Source organism: Scyliorhinus torazame, chromosome 4 (genome assembly GCF_047496885.1).
Source record: "Scyliorhinus torazame isolate Kashiwa2021f chromosome 4, sScyTor2.1, whole genome shotgun sequence".
In the NCBI taxonomy this organism is placed as follows: Eukaryota; Metazoa; Chordata; class Chondrichthyes; order Carcharhiniformes; family Scyliorhinidae; genus Scyliorhinus; species Scyliorhinus torazame.
Genome location: NC_092710.1, coordinates 2,889,674 through 2,905,219, shown reverse-complemented (window position 1 = coordinate 2,905,219; position 15,546 = coordinate 2,889,674). Strand labels below are relative to the sequence as shown.

The 15,546-nt window shown below is 54.2% G+C and overlaps 1 protein-coding gene across 1 annotated transcript; it reads left to right on the top strand.

The window, feature by feature from the left end:
* Positions 1–9,876: 9,876 nt before the first annotated feature.
* LOC140411545 (uncharacterized) lies at positions 9,877–14,023 on the top strand. The gene is made up of 2 exons (XM_072500628.1): positions 9,877–10,098; positions 13,514–14,023. Exons 1-2 carry the CDS (start codon positions 10,045–10,047, stop codon positions 13,871–13,873), a joined length of 414 nt encoding a protein of 137 aa, XP_072356729.1. The 5' UTR covers positions 9,877–10,044; the 3' UTR covers positions 13,874–14,023.
* The last annotated feature ends 1,523 nt before the right edge of the window (positions 14,024–15,546 follow it).

The following is a 15,546-nucleotide window of genomic DNA, read 5'->3' as shown; positions in this document are numbered from 1 at the left end:
CCGTGGAGGAGAGTCTGGGACCAGAGGGCAGAATCTCAGAGTGAGGGGAGATTCTGAGAGGATGTTTCCCCGTGTGGGAGAGTCTGGGAGCAGAGGACAGAATCTCAGAGTGAGGGGAGATTCTGAGAGGATGTTTCCCCGTGTGGGAGAGTCTGGGAGCAGAGGACAGAATCTCAGAGTGAGGGGAGATTCTGAGAGGATGTTTCTCCGTGTAGGAGAGTCTGGGCCCAGAGGGCAGAATCTCAGAGTGAGGGGAGATTCTGAGAGGATGTTTCCCCGTGTGGGAGAGTCTGGGACGAAAGGACAGAATCTCAGAGTGAGGGGAGATTCTGAGAGGATGCTTCCCCATGTGGGAGAGTCTGGGAGCAGAGGGCAGAATCTCAGAGTGAGCGGAGATTCTGAGAGGATGTTTCCCCGTGTGGGAGAGTCTGGGAGCAGAGGACAGAATCTCAGAGTGAGGGGCGATTCTGAGTGGATGATTCCCCGTGTAGGAGAGTCTGGGCCCAGAGGGCAGAATCTCAGAGTGAGGGGATGTTCTGAGAGGATGTTTCCCCGTGTGGGAGAGTCTGGGCCCAGAGGGCAGAATCTCAGAGTGAGGGGAGATTCTGAGAGGATGTTTCCCCGTGTGGGAGAGTCTGGGAGCAGAGGGCAGAATCTCAGAGTGAGGGGATATTCTGAGAGGATGTTTCCCCGTGTGGGAGAGTCTGGGAGCAGAGGACAGAATCTCAGAGTGAGGGGAGATTCTGAGAGGATGTTTCCCCGTGTGGGAGAGTCTGGGAGCAGAGGACAGAATCTCAGAGTGAGGGGAGATTCTGAGAGGATGTTTCTCCGTGTAGGAGAGTCTGGGCCCAGAGGGCAGAATCTCAGAGTGAGTGGAGATTCTGAGAGGATGTTTCCCCGTGTGGGAGAGTCTGGGACGAAAGGACAGAATCTCAGAGTGAGGGGAGATTCTGAGAGGATGCTTCCCCATGTGGGAGAGTCTGGGAGCAGAGGGCAGAATCTCAGAGTGAGCGGAGATTCTGAGAGGATGTTTCCCCGTGTGGGAGAGTCTGGGAGCAGAGGACAGAATCTCAGAGTGAGGGGCGATTCTGAGTGGATGATTCCCCGTGTAGGAGAGTCTGGGCCCAGAGGGCAGAATCTCAGAGTGAGGGGATGTTCTGAGAGGATGTTTCCCCGTGTGGGAGAGTCTGGGCCCAGAGGGCAGAATCTCAGAGTGAGGGGAGATTCTGAGAGGATGTTTCCCCGTGTGGGAGAGTCTGGGAGCAGAGGGCAGAATCTCAGAGTGAGGGGATATTCTGAGAGGATGTTTCCCCGTGTGGGAGAGTCTGGGCCCAGAGGACAGAATCTCAGAGTGAGGGGAGATGCTGAGAGGAGGTTTCCCCGTGTGGGAGAGTCTGGGCCCAGAGGACAGAATCTCAGAGTGAGGGGAGATTCTGAGAGGATGTTTCCCCGTGTGGGAGAGTCTGGGCCCAGAGGGCAGAATCTCAGAGTGAGGGGAGATTCTGAGAGGATGTTTCCCCCTGTGGGAGAGTCTGGGACCAAAGGGCAGAATCTCAGAGTGAAGGGAGATTCTGAGAGGATGTTTCCCCGTGTGGGAGAGTCTGGGAGCAGAGGGCAGAATCTCAGAGTGAGGGGAGATTCTGAGAGGATGTTTCCCCGTGTGGGAGAGTCTGGGAGCAGAGAGCAGAATCTCAGAGTGAGGGGAGATTCTGAGAGGATGTTCCCCGTGTGGGAGAGTCTGGGAGCAGAGAGCAGAATCTCAGAGTGAGGGGAGATTCTGAGAGGTTGTTTCCCCCTGTGGGAGAGTCTGGGCCCAGAGGACAGAATCTCAGAGTGAGGGGAGATTCTGAGAGGATGTTTCCCCGCGTGGGAGAGTCTGGGACCAGGGAGCAGAATCTCAGAATGAGGGTCAATGCTGAGAGGATGTTTTCCCGTGTGGGAGTGTCTGGGCCCAGAGGACAGGATCTCAGAGTCAGGGGAGATTCTGAGAGGATGTTTCCCCGTGTGGGAGAGTCTGGGCCCAGAGAACAGAATCTCAGAGTGAGGGGAGATTCTGAGAGGATGTTTCCCCGTGTGGGAGAGTCTGGGAGCAGAGGGCAGAATCTCAGAGTGAGGGGAGATTCTGAGAGGATGTTTCCCCGTGTGGGAGAGTCTGGGCCCAGAGGGCAGAATCTCAGAGTGACGGGAGATTCTGAGAGGATGTTTCCCCGTGTGGGGGAGTCTGGGAGCAGAGGACAGAATCTCAGAGTGAGGGGAGATTCTGAGAGAATGTTTCCCCGTGTGGGAGAGTCTGGGCCCAGAGGACAGAATCTCAGAGTGAGGGGAGATTCTGAGAGGATGTTTCCCCGTGTGGGAGAGTCTGGGCCCATAGGACAGAGTCTCAGAGTGAGTGGAGATTCTGAGATGTTGCCTGTAGATGGTTCCATCTCTGCTACTCCACTACTGGGCCGATATCTGGGGTTTGAGTATCTGTGTGTGTCTCTCTCCAGCTGGCACTGAAACTTCAGAGGCCAGGGGATGCTGCACTGGGACACCTCCACGGAAGAAAGCACTGAATCAAGCCTGCCGTTTATCCCTAACCGGAAGCCTGAGGCTTATATCACACAGATATCCAGACCCCCACCACTGCCCAGGTGATTCTCTCTCTTGCCGGTGGTACAACACCCACCCGGTTCCTACTTCGCTGGAGTAGCTTTCCCAAGAGAGAGAATAGGACACTGCTGTTTATTCCCTAACCAGCAGCCTGTCCTGAGTGAATCGCTCAAGATGACCCTAGATTCTTGAACCCGGAATTAAGGTGAGGAATATCTTAACAATGACTTGGTCAGAGATCGCTGGTGAGAGATTGAAGAATTGAAACGACTCCAATTATCAGCAAATCGAGGTTTATTGCAAAACCCAGGTCAAAATCATCAAACAGAAGAAATTATAATAAAATCTTAAACTCTAACACAAACTAAGTCTATTCAGGAAGTACTATAACGGACACAACGTAAAATCTTATTGTTACACAATTTTAGCAATGGCACAAAACACAAATCAAGCCCCCTGCCCCAAAGCCTCAACCACTATCAAGGTCAAGGGAGTTTCGCTCGCTGCTGCAGGGTACTTACGGTCACAGGCTGCGAGAGGTCAGGTCGAAGGTGGAGAGGTCAAGCCAAGAGCCCCTCAATCGAAACACAGCCCCTTTTATATCCGTTTTACCTGGCTTTTTCCTGTGTTCGGCCAGCCCCCTTTGCATTGAATTGGTAATTGCCCGAAAACCTTACATGCCCCGTGTGGGAGAGTCTGTGACCAGAGGACAGAATCTCAGAGTGAGGGGAGATTCTGAGAGGATGTTTCCCCGTGTGGGAGAGTCTGGGAGCAGAGGACAGAATCTCAGAGTGAGGGGAGATTCTGAGAGGATGTTTCCCCGTGTGGGAGAGTCTGGGACCAGAGGGCAGAATCTCAGAGTGAGGGGAGATTCTGAGAGGATGTTTCTCCGTGTAGGAGAGTCTGGGCCTAGAGGGCAGAATCTCAGAGTGAGGGGAGATTCTGAGAGGATGTTTCCCCGTGTGGGAGAGTCTGGGAGCAGAGGACAGAATCTCAGAGTGAGCGGAGATTCTGAGAGGATGTTTCCCCGTGTGGGAGAGTCTGGGAGCAGAGGGCAGAATCTCAGAGTGAGGGGAGATTCTGAGTGGATGATTCCCCGTGGAGGAGAGTCTGGGACCAGAGGGCAGAATCTCAGAGTGAGGGGAGATTCTGAGAGGATGTTTCCCCGTGTGGGAGAGTCTGGGAGCAGAGGACAGAATCTCAGAGTGAGGGGAGATTCTGAGAGGATGTTTCCCCGTGTGGGAGAGTCTGGGAGCAGAGGACAGAATCTCAGAGTGAGGGGAGATTCTGAGAGGATGTTTCTCCGTGTAGGAGAGTCTGGGCCCAGAGGGCAGAATCTCAGAGTGAGGGGAGATTCTGAGAGGATGTTTCCCCGTGTGGGAGAGTCTGGGACGAAAGGACAGAATCTCAGAGTGAGGGGAGATTCTGAGAGGATGCTTCCCCATGTGGGAGAGTCTGGGAGCAGAGGGCAGAATCTCAGAGTGAGCGGAGATTCTGAGAGGATGTTTCCCCGTGTGGGAGAGTCTGGGAGCAGAGGACAGAATCTCAGAGTGAGGGGCGATTCTGAGTGGATGATTCCCCGTGTAGGAGAGTCTGGGCCCAGAGGGCAGAATCTCAGAGTGAGGGGATGTTCTGAGAGGATGTTTCCCCGTGTGGGAGAGTCTGGGCCCAGAGGGCAGAATCTCAGAGTGAGGGGAGATTCTGAGAGGATGTTTCCCCGTGTGGGAGAGTCTGGGAGCAGAGGGCAGAATCTCAGAGTGAGGGGATATTCTGAGAGGATGTTTCCCCGTGTGGGAGAGTCTGGGCCCAGAGGACAGAATCTCAGAGTGAGGGGAGATGCTGAGAGGAGGTTTCCCCGTGTGGGAGAGTCTGGGCCCAGAGGACAGAATCTCAGAGTGAGGGGAGATTCTGAGAGGATGTTTCCCCGTGTGGGAGAGTCTGGGCCCAGAGGGCAGAATCTCAGAGTGAGGGGAGATTCTGAGAGGATGTTTCCCCGTGTGGGAGAGTCTGGGCCCAGAGGACAGAATCTCAGAGTGAGGGGAGATGCTGAGAGGATGTTTCCCCGTGTGGGAGAGTCTGGGCCCAGAGGACAGAATCTCAGAGTGAGGGGAGATTCTGAGAGGATGTTTCGCCGTGTGGGAGAGTCTGGGCCCAGAGGGCAGAATCTCAGAGTGAGGAGAGATTCTGAGAGGATGTTTCCCCGTGTGGGAGGATCTGGGCCCAGAGGACAGAATCTCAGAGTGAGGGGAGATTCTGAGAGAATGTTTCCCCGTGTGGGGGACTCTGGGCCCAGAGGGCAGAATCTCAGAGTGAGGGGAGATTCTGAGAGGATGTTTCCCCGTGTGGGAGAGTCTGGGCCCAGAGGACAGAATCTCAGAGTGAGGGAAGATTCTGAGAGGATGTTTCCCCGTGTGGGAGAGTCTGGGATTAGAGGACAGAATCTCAGAGTGAGGGGAGATTCTGAGAGGATGTTTCCCCGTGTGGGAGAGTCTGGGCCCAGAGGGCAGAATCTCAGAGTGAGGGGAGATTCTGAGAGGATGTTTCCCCGTGTGGGAGAGTCTGGGAGCAGAGGACAGAATCTCAGAGTGAGGGGAGATTCTGAGAGGATGTTTCCCCGTGTGGGAGAGTCTGGGACCAGAGGGCAGAATCTCAGAGTGAGGGGAGATTCTGAGAGGATGTTTCTCCGTGTAGGAGAGTCTGGGCCTAGAGGGCAGAATCTCAGAGTGAGGGGAGATTCTGAGAGGATGTTTCCCCGTGTGGGAGAGTCTGGGAGCAGAGGACAGAATCTCAGAGTGAGCGGAGATTCTGAGAGGATGTTTCCCCGTGTGGGAGAGTCTGGGAGCAGAGGGCAGAATCTCAGAGTGAGGGGAGATTCTGAGTGGATGATTCCCCGTGGAGGAGAGTCTGGGACCAGAGGGCAGAATCTCAGAGTGAGGGGAGATTCTGAGAGGATGTTTCCCCGTGTGGGAGAGTCTGGGAGCAGAGGACAGAATCTCAGAGTGAGGGGAGATTCTGAGAGGATGTTTCCCCGTGTGGGAGAGTCTGGGCCCAGAGGGCAGAATCTCAGAGTGAGGGGAGATTCTGAGAGGATGTTTCCCTGTGTGGGAGAGTCTGGGACCAGAGGACAGAATCTCAGAGTGAGGGGAGATTCTGAGAGGATGTTTCCCCGTGTGGTAGAGTCTGGGCCCTGAGGGCAGAATCTCAGAGTGAGGGGAGATTCTGAGAGGATGTTTCCCCGTGGAGGAGAGTCTGGGACCAGAGGGCAGAATCTCAGAGTGAGGGGAGATTCTGAGAGGATGTTTCCCCGTGTGGGAGAGTCTGGGAGCAGAGGGCAGAATCTCAGAGTGAGGGGAGATTCTGAGAGGATGTTTCCCCGTGTGGGAGAGTCTGGGCCCAGAGGGCAGAATCTCAGAGTGAGGGGAGATTCTGAGAGGATGTTTCCCTGTGTGGGAGAGTCTGGGACCAGAGGACAGAATCTCAGAGTGAGGGGAGATTCTGAGAGGATGTTTCCCCGTGTGGGAGAGTCTGGGCCCTGAGGGCAGAATCTCAGAGTGAGGGGAGATTCTGAGAGGATGTTTCCCCGTGTGGGAGAGTCTGGGCCCAGAGGGCAGAATCTCAGAGTGAGGGGAGATTCTGAGAGGATGTTTCCCTGTGTGGGATAGTCTGGGCCCAGAGGACAGAATCTCAGAGTGAGGGGAGATTCTGAGAGGATGTTTCCCCGTGTGGGAGAGTCTGGGCCCCGAGGACAGAATCTCAGAGTGAGGGGAGATTCTGAGAGGATTTTTCCCCGTGTGGGAGAGTCTGGGAGCAGAGGGCAGAATCTCAGAGTGAGGGGAGATTCTGAGGATGTTTCCCCGTGTGGAAGAGTCTGGGAGCAGAGGACAGAATCTCAGAGTGAGGGGAGATTCTGAGAGGTTGTTTCCCCGTGAGGGAGAGTCTGGGCCCAGAGGGCAGAATCACAGAGACAGATGAGATTCTGAGAGGATGTTTCCTCGTGTGGGAGAGTCTGGGAGCAGAGGACAGAATCTCAGAGTGAGGGGAGATTCTGAGAGGATGTTTCCCCGTGTGGGAGAGTCTGGGCCCAGAGGACAGAATCTCAGAGTGAAGGGAGATTCTGAGAGGATGTTTCCCCGTGTGGGAGAGTCTGGGAGCAGAGGGCAGAATCTCAGAGTGAGGGGAGATTCTGAGAGGATGTTTCCCCGTGTGGGAGAGTCTGGGAGCAGAGGGCAGAATCTCAGAGTGAGGGGAGATTCTGAGAGGATGTTTCCCCGTGTGGGAGAGTCTGGGAGCAGAGGACAGAATCTCAGAGTGAGGGGAGATTCTGAGAGGATGTTTCCCCGTGTGGGAGAGTCTGGGAGCAGAGGGCAGAATCTCAGAGTGAGGGGAGATTCTGAGAGGATGTTTCCCCGTGTGGGAGAGTCTGGGAGCAGAGGGCAGAATCTCAGAGTGAGGGGAGATTCTGAGAGGATGTTACCCCGTGTGGGAGAGTCTGGGAGCAGAGGACAGAATCTCAGAGTGAGGGGAGATTCTGAGAGGATGTTTCCCCGTGTGGGAGAGTCTGGGAGCAGAGGGCAGAATCTCAGAGTGAGGGGAGATTCTGAGAGGATGTTTCCCCGTGAGGGAGAGTCTGGGCCCAGAGGGCAGAATCACAGAGACAGATGAGATTCTGAGAGGATGTTTCCTCGTGTGGGAGAGTCTGGGAGCAGAGGGCAGAATCTCAGAGTGAGGGGAGATTCTGAGAGGATGTTTCCCCATGTGGGAGAGTCTGGGCCCAGAGGGCAGAATCTCAGAGTGAGGGGAGTTTCTGAGAGGATGTTTCCCCGTGTGGGAGAGTCTGGGAGCAGAGGACAGAATCTCAGAGTGAGGGGAGATTCTGAGAGGATGTTTCCCCGTGTGGGAGAGTCTGGGAGCAGAGGACAGAATCTCAGAGTGAGGGGAGATTCTGAGAGGATGTTTCCCCGTGTGGGAGAGTCTGGGAGCAGAGGACTGAATCTCAGAGTGAGGGGAGATTCTGAGAGGATGTTTCCCCGTGAGGGAGAGTCTGGGCCCAGAGGGCAGAATCACAGAGACAGATGAGATTCTGAGAGGAAGTTTCCTCGTGTGGGAGAGTCTGGGAGCAGAGGACTGAATCTCAGAGTGAGGGGAGATTCTGAGAGGATGTTTCCCCGTGTGGGAGAGTCTGGGCCCAGAGGGCAGAATCTCAGAGTGAGGGGAGATTCTGAGAGGATGTTTCCCCGTGTGGGAGAGTCTGGGAGCAGAGGACAGAATCTCAGAGAGAGGGGAGATTCTGAGAGGATGTTTCCCCGTGTGGGAGAGTCTGGGAGCAGAGGACAGAATCTCAGAGTGAGGGGAGATTCTGAGAGGATGTTTCCCCGTGTGGGAGAGTCTGGGCCCAGAGGACAGAATCTCAGAGTGAGGGGAGATTCTGAGAGGATGTTTCCCCGTGTGGGAGAGTCTGGGAGAAGAGGACAGAATCTCAGAGTGAGGGGAGATTCTGAGAGGATGTTTCCCCGTGTGGGAGAGTCTGGGCCCAGAGGGCAGAATCTCAGAGTGAGGGGAGATTCTGAGAGGATGTTTCCCCGTGTGGGTGAGTCTGGGCCCCGAGGACAGAATCTCAGAGTGAGGGGAGATTCTGAGGGGATGTTTCCCCGTGTGAGAGTCTGGGAGCAGAGGGCAGAATCTCAGAGTGAGGGGAGATTCTGAGAGGATGTTTCCCCGTGTTGGAGAGTCTGTGAGCAGAGGACAGAATCTCAGAGTGAGGGGAGATTCTGAGAGGATGTTTCCCGTGTGGGAGAGTCGGGGCCCAGAGGGCAGAATCTCAGAGTGAGGGGAGATTCTGAGAGGATGTTTCCCCGTGTGGGAGAGTCTGGGCCCAGAGGGCAGAATCTCAGAGTGAGGGGAGATGCTGAGAGGATGTTTCCCCGTGTGGGAGAGTCTGGGAGCGAGGGCAGAATCTCAGAGTGAGGGGAGATTCTGAGAGGATGTTTCCCCGTGTGGGAGAGTCTGGGCCCAGAGGACAGAATCTCAGAGTGAGGGGAGATTCTGAGAGGATGTTTCCCCGTGTGGGAGAGTCTGGGCCCAGAGGGCAGAATCTCAGAGTGAGGGGAGATTCTGAGAGGATGTTTCCCCGTGTGGGAGAGTCTGGGCCCAGAGGGCAGAATCTCAGAGTGAGGGGAGATGCTGAGAGGATGTTTCCCCGTGTGGGAGAGTCTGGGAACAGAGGGCAGAATCTCAGAGTGAGGGGAGATTCTGAGAGGATGTTTCCCCGTGTGGGAGAGTCTGGGAGCAGAGGACAGAATCTCAGAGTGAGGGGAGATTCTGAGAGGATGTTTCCCGTGTGGGAGAGTCTGGGAGCAGAGGACAGAATCTCAGAGTGAGGGGAGATTCTGAGAGGATGTTTCCCCGTATGGGAGAGTCTGGGAGCAGAGGACAGAATCTCAGAGTGAGGGGAGATTCTGAGAGGATGTTTCCCCGTGTGGGAGAGTCTGGGCCCAGAGGACAGAATCTCAGAGTGAGAGGAGATTCTGAGAGGATGTTTCCCCGTGTGGGAGAGTCTGGGCCCAGAGGACAGAATCTCAGAGTGAGGGGAGATTCTGAGGGGATGTTTCCCCGTGTGGGAGAGTCTGGGCCCAGAGGGCAGAATCTCAGAGTGAGGGGAGATTCTGAGAGGATGTTTCCCCATGTGGGAGAGTCTGGGAGCGGAGGACAGAATCTCAGAGTGAGGGGAGATTCTGAGAGGATGTTTCCCCGTGTGGGAGAGTCTGGGAGCAGAGGACAGAATCTCAGAGTGAGGGGAGATTCTGAGAGGATGTTTCCCCGTGTGGGAGGGTCTGGGAGCAGAGGGCAGAATCTCAGAGCGAGGGGTCACCCATTTCGCACAGAGATGAGGAGGAATATCTTCTCTCGGAGGGGAGTGAGTGTGGAACTCTTCACCGTAGAGGGCTCTAGAGGCTGGGCCGTTAAGAAATTAAACGAAACTCGCTTATTGTCACAAGTCGGCTTCAAATGAAGTTACTGTGAAAAGCCCCTAGTCGCCACATTCCGGCGCCTGTTCGGGGAGGCTGTTACGGGAATTGAACCGTGCTGCTGGCCTGCCTTGGTCTGCTGTCAAAGCCAGCGATTTAGCCCTGTGCGTGTGGTCAAACAGGTCGACATTGAAGGGGGTCCTCGATGGTCAGACTGAGGTGGGGAGGTGTCTGGAGGGTACTTCCAGAACTCGGAGATCAGGCTGACGGAGGCAGGGCTGTCAACAAGAGGGGAAATCTGTCGAGGATTCTTTCAGTTTCGAAATGAGCAGTTTACCTTTTGCTCGGCAATAAACACGTGAATCGGCATTCCCCTCGGGGCAGTATCAATAAAACTCGACAGAAACCCCGGATAAACAGAGACGGAGAGAGACAGAGACAGAGAGGGACACACATCACTGAGAGGGACATCGGAACCGTAATCAACATGACAGCCAAGACCCAGCTTCCCCTTCAACTGAAGCAACATCCCCCTCTGCAAGTGAGTACCGATTTAAACAGTCCATTCAGGAACTGTCGTTCCCCCAGCTCCCAATCTGTACTGTCCAGAGCCCAATCCGAGAATCCGCTCAGCAGAGACTCGCCCAGGGTGAACCTGTCTGCAAAGCGACAGATTGGAGAGCACAGAGAGACTGGGAGAACACTGGGATTGTCTCTGCTGGGAGCACAGAGAGACTGGGAGAACACTGGGATTGTCCCTGCTGGGAGCACAGAGAGACTGGGAGAACACTGGAATTGTCATAGGGAGAGAGAGGAGTTGAACACCTGGCTACAGGGACGGTGCAGGAGGGAGGGTTTCAGATTTCTGGATAATTGGGGCTCATTCTGGGGTCGGTGGGACCTCTACAAACGGGATGGTCTACACCTGGACCAGAGGGGTACCAATATCCTGGGGGGGAAATTTGCTAATGCTCTTCGGGAGGGTTTAAACAAGTTCAGCAGGGCCTTGGGAACCTGAATTGTAGCTCCAGTATACAGGAGGTTGAGAGTAGTGAGGTCATGAGTAAGGTTTCAAAGTTGCAGGAGTGTACCGGCAGGCAGGAAGGTGGTTTAAAGTGTGTCTTCTTCAATGCCAGGAGCACCCGGAATAAGGTGGGTGAACTTGCGGCATGGGTTGGTACCTGGGACTTCGATGTTGTGGCCATTTCGGAGACATGGATAGAGCAGGGACAGGAATGGTTGTTGCAGGTGCCGGGGTTTAGATATTTCAGTAAGCTCAGGGAAGGTGGTAAAAGAGGGGGAGGGGTGGCATTGTTAGTCAAGGACAGTATTACGGTGGCAGAGACGTTTGATGAGGACTCGTCTACTGAGGTACTATGGGCTGAGGTTAGAAACAGGAAAGGAGAGGTCACCCTGTTAGGGGCTATCTATAGGCCTCCGAAAAGTTCCAGAGATGTAGAGGAAAGGATTGCAAAGATGATTCTGGATAGGAGCGAAAGCAATAGGGTAGTTGTTATGGGGGACTTTAACTTCCCAAATATTGACTGGAAACGCCATAGTTCGAGTACTTTAGATGGGTCCGTTTTTGTCCAATGTGTGCAGGAGGGTTTCCTGACACAGTATGTAGATAGGCCAACGAGAGGCGAGGCCATATTGGATTTGGTACTGGGTAATGAACCAGGACAGGTGTTAGATTTGGAGGTAGGTGAGCACTTTGGTGATAGTGACCACAATTCGATCACGTTTACTTTAGTGATGGAAAGGGATAGGTATATACCGCAGGGCAAGAGTTATATCTGGGGGAAAGGCAATTATGATGCGATGAGGCAAGACTTAGGATGCATCGGATGGAGAGGAAAACTGCAGGGGATGGGCACAATGGAAATGTGGAGCTTGTTCAAGGAACAGCTACTGCGTGTCCTTGATAAGTATGTACTTGTCAGGCAGGGAGGAAGTGGTCGAGCAAGGGAACCGTGGTTTACTAAAGCAGTTAAAACACTTGTCAAGAGGAAGAAGGAGACTTATGGAAAGATGAGACATGAAGGTTCAGTTAGGGCGCTCGAGAGTTACAAGTTAGCTAGGAAGGACCTAAAGAGAGAGCTAAGAAGAGCCAGGAGGGGCCATGGGAAGTCTTTGGCAGGTAGCATCAAGGATAACCCTAAAGCTTTCTATAGATATGTCAGGAATAAAAGAATGACTAGGGTAAGAGTAGGGCCAGTCAAGGACAGTAGTGGGAAGTTGTGCGTGGAGTCTGAGGAGATAGGAGAGGTGCTAAATGAATATTTTTCGTCAGTATTCACACAGGAAAAAGACAATGTTGTCGAGGAAAATACTGAGATTCAGGCTACTAGACTAGAAGGGCATGAGGTTCATAAGGAGGAGGTGTTAGCAATTCTGGAAAGTGTGAAAATAGATAAGTCCCCTGGACCGGATGGGATTTATCCTAGGATTCTCTGGGAAGCTAGGGAGGAGATTGCTGAGCCTTTGGCCTTGATCTTTAAGTCATCTTTATCTACAGGAATAGTGCCAGAAGACTGGAGGATAGCAAATGTTGTCCCCTTGTTCAAGAAGGGAAGTAGAGACAACCCCGGTAACTATAGACCAGTGAGCCTTACTTCTGTTGTGGGCAAAATCTTGGAAAGGTTTATAAGAGATAGGGTGTATAATCATCTGGAAAGGAATAATTTGATTAGAGATAGTCAACACGGTTTTGTGAAGGGTAGGTCGTGCCTCACAAACCTTATTGAGTTCTTTGAGAAGGTGACCAAACAGGTGGATGAGGGTAAAGCAGTTGATGTGGTGTATATGGATTTCAGTAAAGTGTTTGATAAGGTTCCCCACGGTAGGCTACTGCAGAAAATACGGAGGCATGAGATTCAGGGTGATTTAGCAGTTTGGATCAGAAATTGGCCAGCTGGAAGAAGACAAAGGGTGGTGGTTGATGGGAAATGTTCAGACTGGAGTCCAGTTACTAGTGGTGTACCACAAGGATCTGTTTTGGGGCCACTGCTGTTTGTCATTTGCAGATGACACTAAAGTCAGTGGAGTTGTGGACAGTGCGGAAGGATGTTACAAGTTACAGAGGGACATAGATAAGCTGCAGCGCTGGGCTGAGAGGTGGCAAATGGGGTTTAATGCAGAAAAGTGTGAGGTGATTCATTTTGGAAGGAATAACAGGAAGACAGAGTACTGGGCTAATGGTAAGATTCTTGGTAGTGTGGATGAGCAGAGAGATCTCGGTGTCCATGTACATAGATCCCTGAAAGTTGCCACCCAGGTTGAGAGGGTTGTTAAGAAGGCGTACGGTGTGTTAGCTTTTATTGGTAGAGGGATTGAGTTTCGGAGCAATGAGGTCATGTTGCAGCTGTACAAAACTCTGGTGCGGCCGCATTTGGAGTATTGCGTACAGTTCTGGTCGCCGCATTATAGGAAGGATGTGGAAGGGTGCAGAGGAGATTTACCAGAATGTTACCTGGTATGGAGGGAAAATCTTATGAGGGAAGGCTGAGGGACCTGAGGTTGTTTTCGTTAGAGAGAAGAAGGTTAAGAGGTGACTTAATTGAAGCATACAAGATGATCAGAGGATTGGATAGGGTGGACAGTGAGAGCCTTTTTCCTCGGATGGTGATGTCTAGCACGAGGGGACATAGCTTTAAATTGAGGGGAGATAGATATAGGACAGATGTCAGAGGTAGGTTCTTTACTCAGAGAGTAGTAAGGGCGTGGAATGCCCTGCCTGCAACAGTAGTGGACTCGCCAACACTAAGGGCATTCAAATGGTCATTGGATAGACATATAGGCGATAAGGGAATAGTGTAGATGGGCTTTAGAGTGGTTTCCCAGGTCGGCGCAACATCGAGGGCCGAAGGGCCTGTACTGCGCTGTAATGTTCTATGTTCTATGTTCTAACTCTGTTCCTCTGTCTCATGGTGTTGTGTTGTCTTTCTGTCGAACAGAAGCCGCAGCTGCGGGCTGGTGCCCGGCGCAATGCGCAGGCGGCTGCCCGCCAGGCGAAGGGACTTGCTGCCACCCACCTGGCCCCCCAGATCCAGCCCCCAGTGGCCTCGACCAGCAGTGCTCAGCAAATCCACTTCAAGGGGCTGGCGTGCTCGGGCCGGGCCTTCGAGCTGCAGGCCAGCGACCAGACAAGCGTGCAGGAACTGAAGGCAATGGTGCAGCGGGTGAGCGGGGTGCAGCTGAACCAACAGATCCTGTACGTCAGCAACGTGACCCTGGAGGACGGCATGGTCCTGCGTGACTACAAGCTGAAGGGGAGCGTCCCCCTCACGGTGGTTCACAGGGTCTACGGGGGCTAATTCCATCATTCCCACCCCCCCACCTCCGCGACGGAGGGGTAGGTGGGGGGGGGGGGGGGACGACACCCTGCAACAGTCCAGCTTGCTGTGCCTGCGCGGAGCTCCTTTGTAAATCTGCAACACGACCATTAAACTCTCCGTTTAAATAAAGTGTGTGTGAGATCTGGTCAGAGTGTCCCAAGGAATTCTTCACAGTGGCTAACCGTCCCGGTGGGGGCGGGGCAGTGATTCACACTGAGGGGGGGGCAGTGATTCACACTGAGGGGGGGGCAGTGATTCACACTGAGGGGGGGGCAGTGATTCACACTGAGGGGGGGCAGTGATTCACACTGAGGGGGGGGCAGTGATTCACACTGAGGGGGGGGCAGTGATTCACACTGAGGGGGGGGCAGTGATTCACACTGAGGGGGGGGCAGTGATTCACACTGAGGGGGGGGCAGTGATTCACACTGAGGGGGGGGGGCAGTGATTCACACTGAGGGGGGGGCAGTGATTCACACTGAGGGGGGGGCAGTGATTCACACTGAGGGGGGGCAGTGATTCACACTGAGGGGGGGCAGTGATTCACACTGAGGGGGGGGCAGTGATTCACACTGAGGGGGGGGGCAGTGATTCACACTGAGGGGGGGGGCAGAGATTCACACTGAGGGGGGACAGTGATTCACACTGAGGGGGGGCAGTGATTCACACTGAGGGGGGGCAGAGATTCACACTGAGAGGGGGGCAGAGATACACACTGAGGGGGGGGCAGTGATTCACACTGAGGGGGGGGCAGTGATTCACACTGAGGGGATTCAGTGATTCACACTGAGGGGGGGGCAGTGATTCACACTGAGGGGGGGCAGAGATTCACACTGAGAGGGGGGCAGAGATACACACTGAGGGGGGGGCAGTGATTCACACTGAGGGGGGGGCAGTGATTCACACTGAGGGGATTCAGTGATTCACACTGAGGGGGGGCAGTGATTGACACTGAGGGGGGGGCAGTGATTCACACTGAGGGGGGGGCAGAGATTCACACTGAGGGGGGGGCAGAGATTCACACTGAGGGGGGGCAGTGATTCACACTGAGGGGGGGGCAGAGATTCACACTGAGGGGGGGCAGTGATTCACACTGAGGGGGGCAGTGATTCACACTGAGGGGGGCAGTGATTCACACTGAGGGGGGGCAGTGATTCACACTGAGGGGGGGACAATGATTCACACTGAGGGGAGGCAGTGGTTCACACTGAGGGGGGGCAGTGATTCACACTGAGGGGGGGCAGTGATTCACACTGTGGGGGGGGCAGTGATTCACACTGAGGGGAGGGGCAGAGATTCACACTGAGGGGGGGCAGTGATTCACACTGAGGGGGGCAGTGATTCACACTGAGGGGGGGCAGTGATTCACACTGAGGGGGGGCAGTGATTCACACTGGGGGGGGGCAATGATTCACACTGAGGGGGGGCAGTGATTCACACTGAGGGGGGGCAGTGATTCACACTGAGGGGGGCAGTGATTCACACTGTGGGGGGGGCAGTGATTCACACTGAGGGGGGGCAGTGATTCACACTGAGGGGGGGCAGTGATTCACACTGAGGGGGGGCAGTGATTCACACTGAGGGGGGGGCAGTGATTCACACTGAGGGGGGGCAGTGATTCACACTGAGGGGGGGGCAATGATTCACACTGA

Excerpts from the sequence above, each read along its gene's own strand:
- LOC140411545 (XM_072500628.1), top strand. The coding sequence starts at position 10,045 with ATGACAGCCAAGACCCAGCTTCCCCTTCAACTGAAGCAACATCCCCCT. Across the intron at positions 10,099-13,513 it reads AGCAACATCCCCCTCTGCAA|AAGCCGCAGCTGCGGGCTGG; the intron begins GTGAGTACCGAT and ends TCTGTCGAACAG.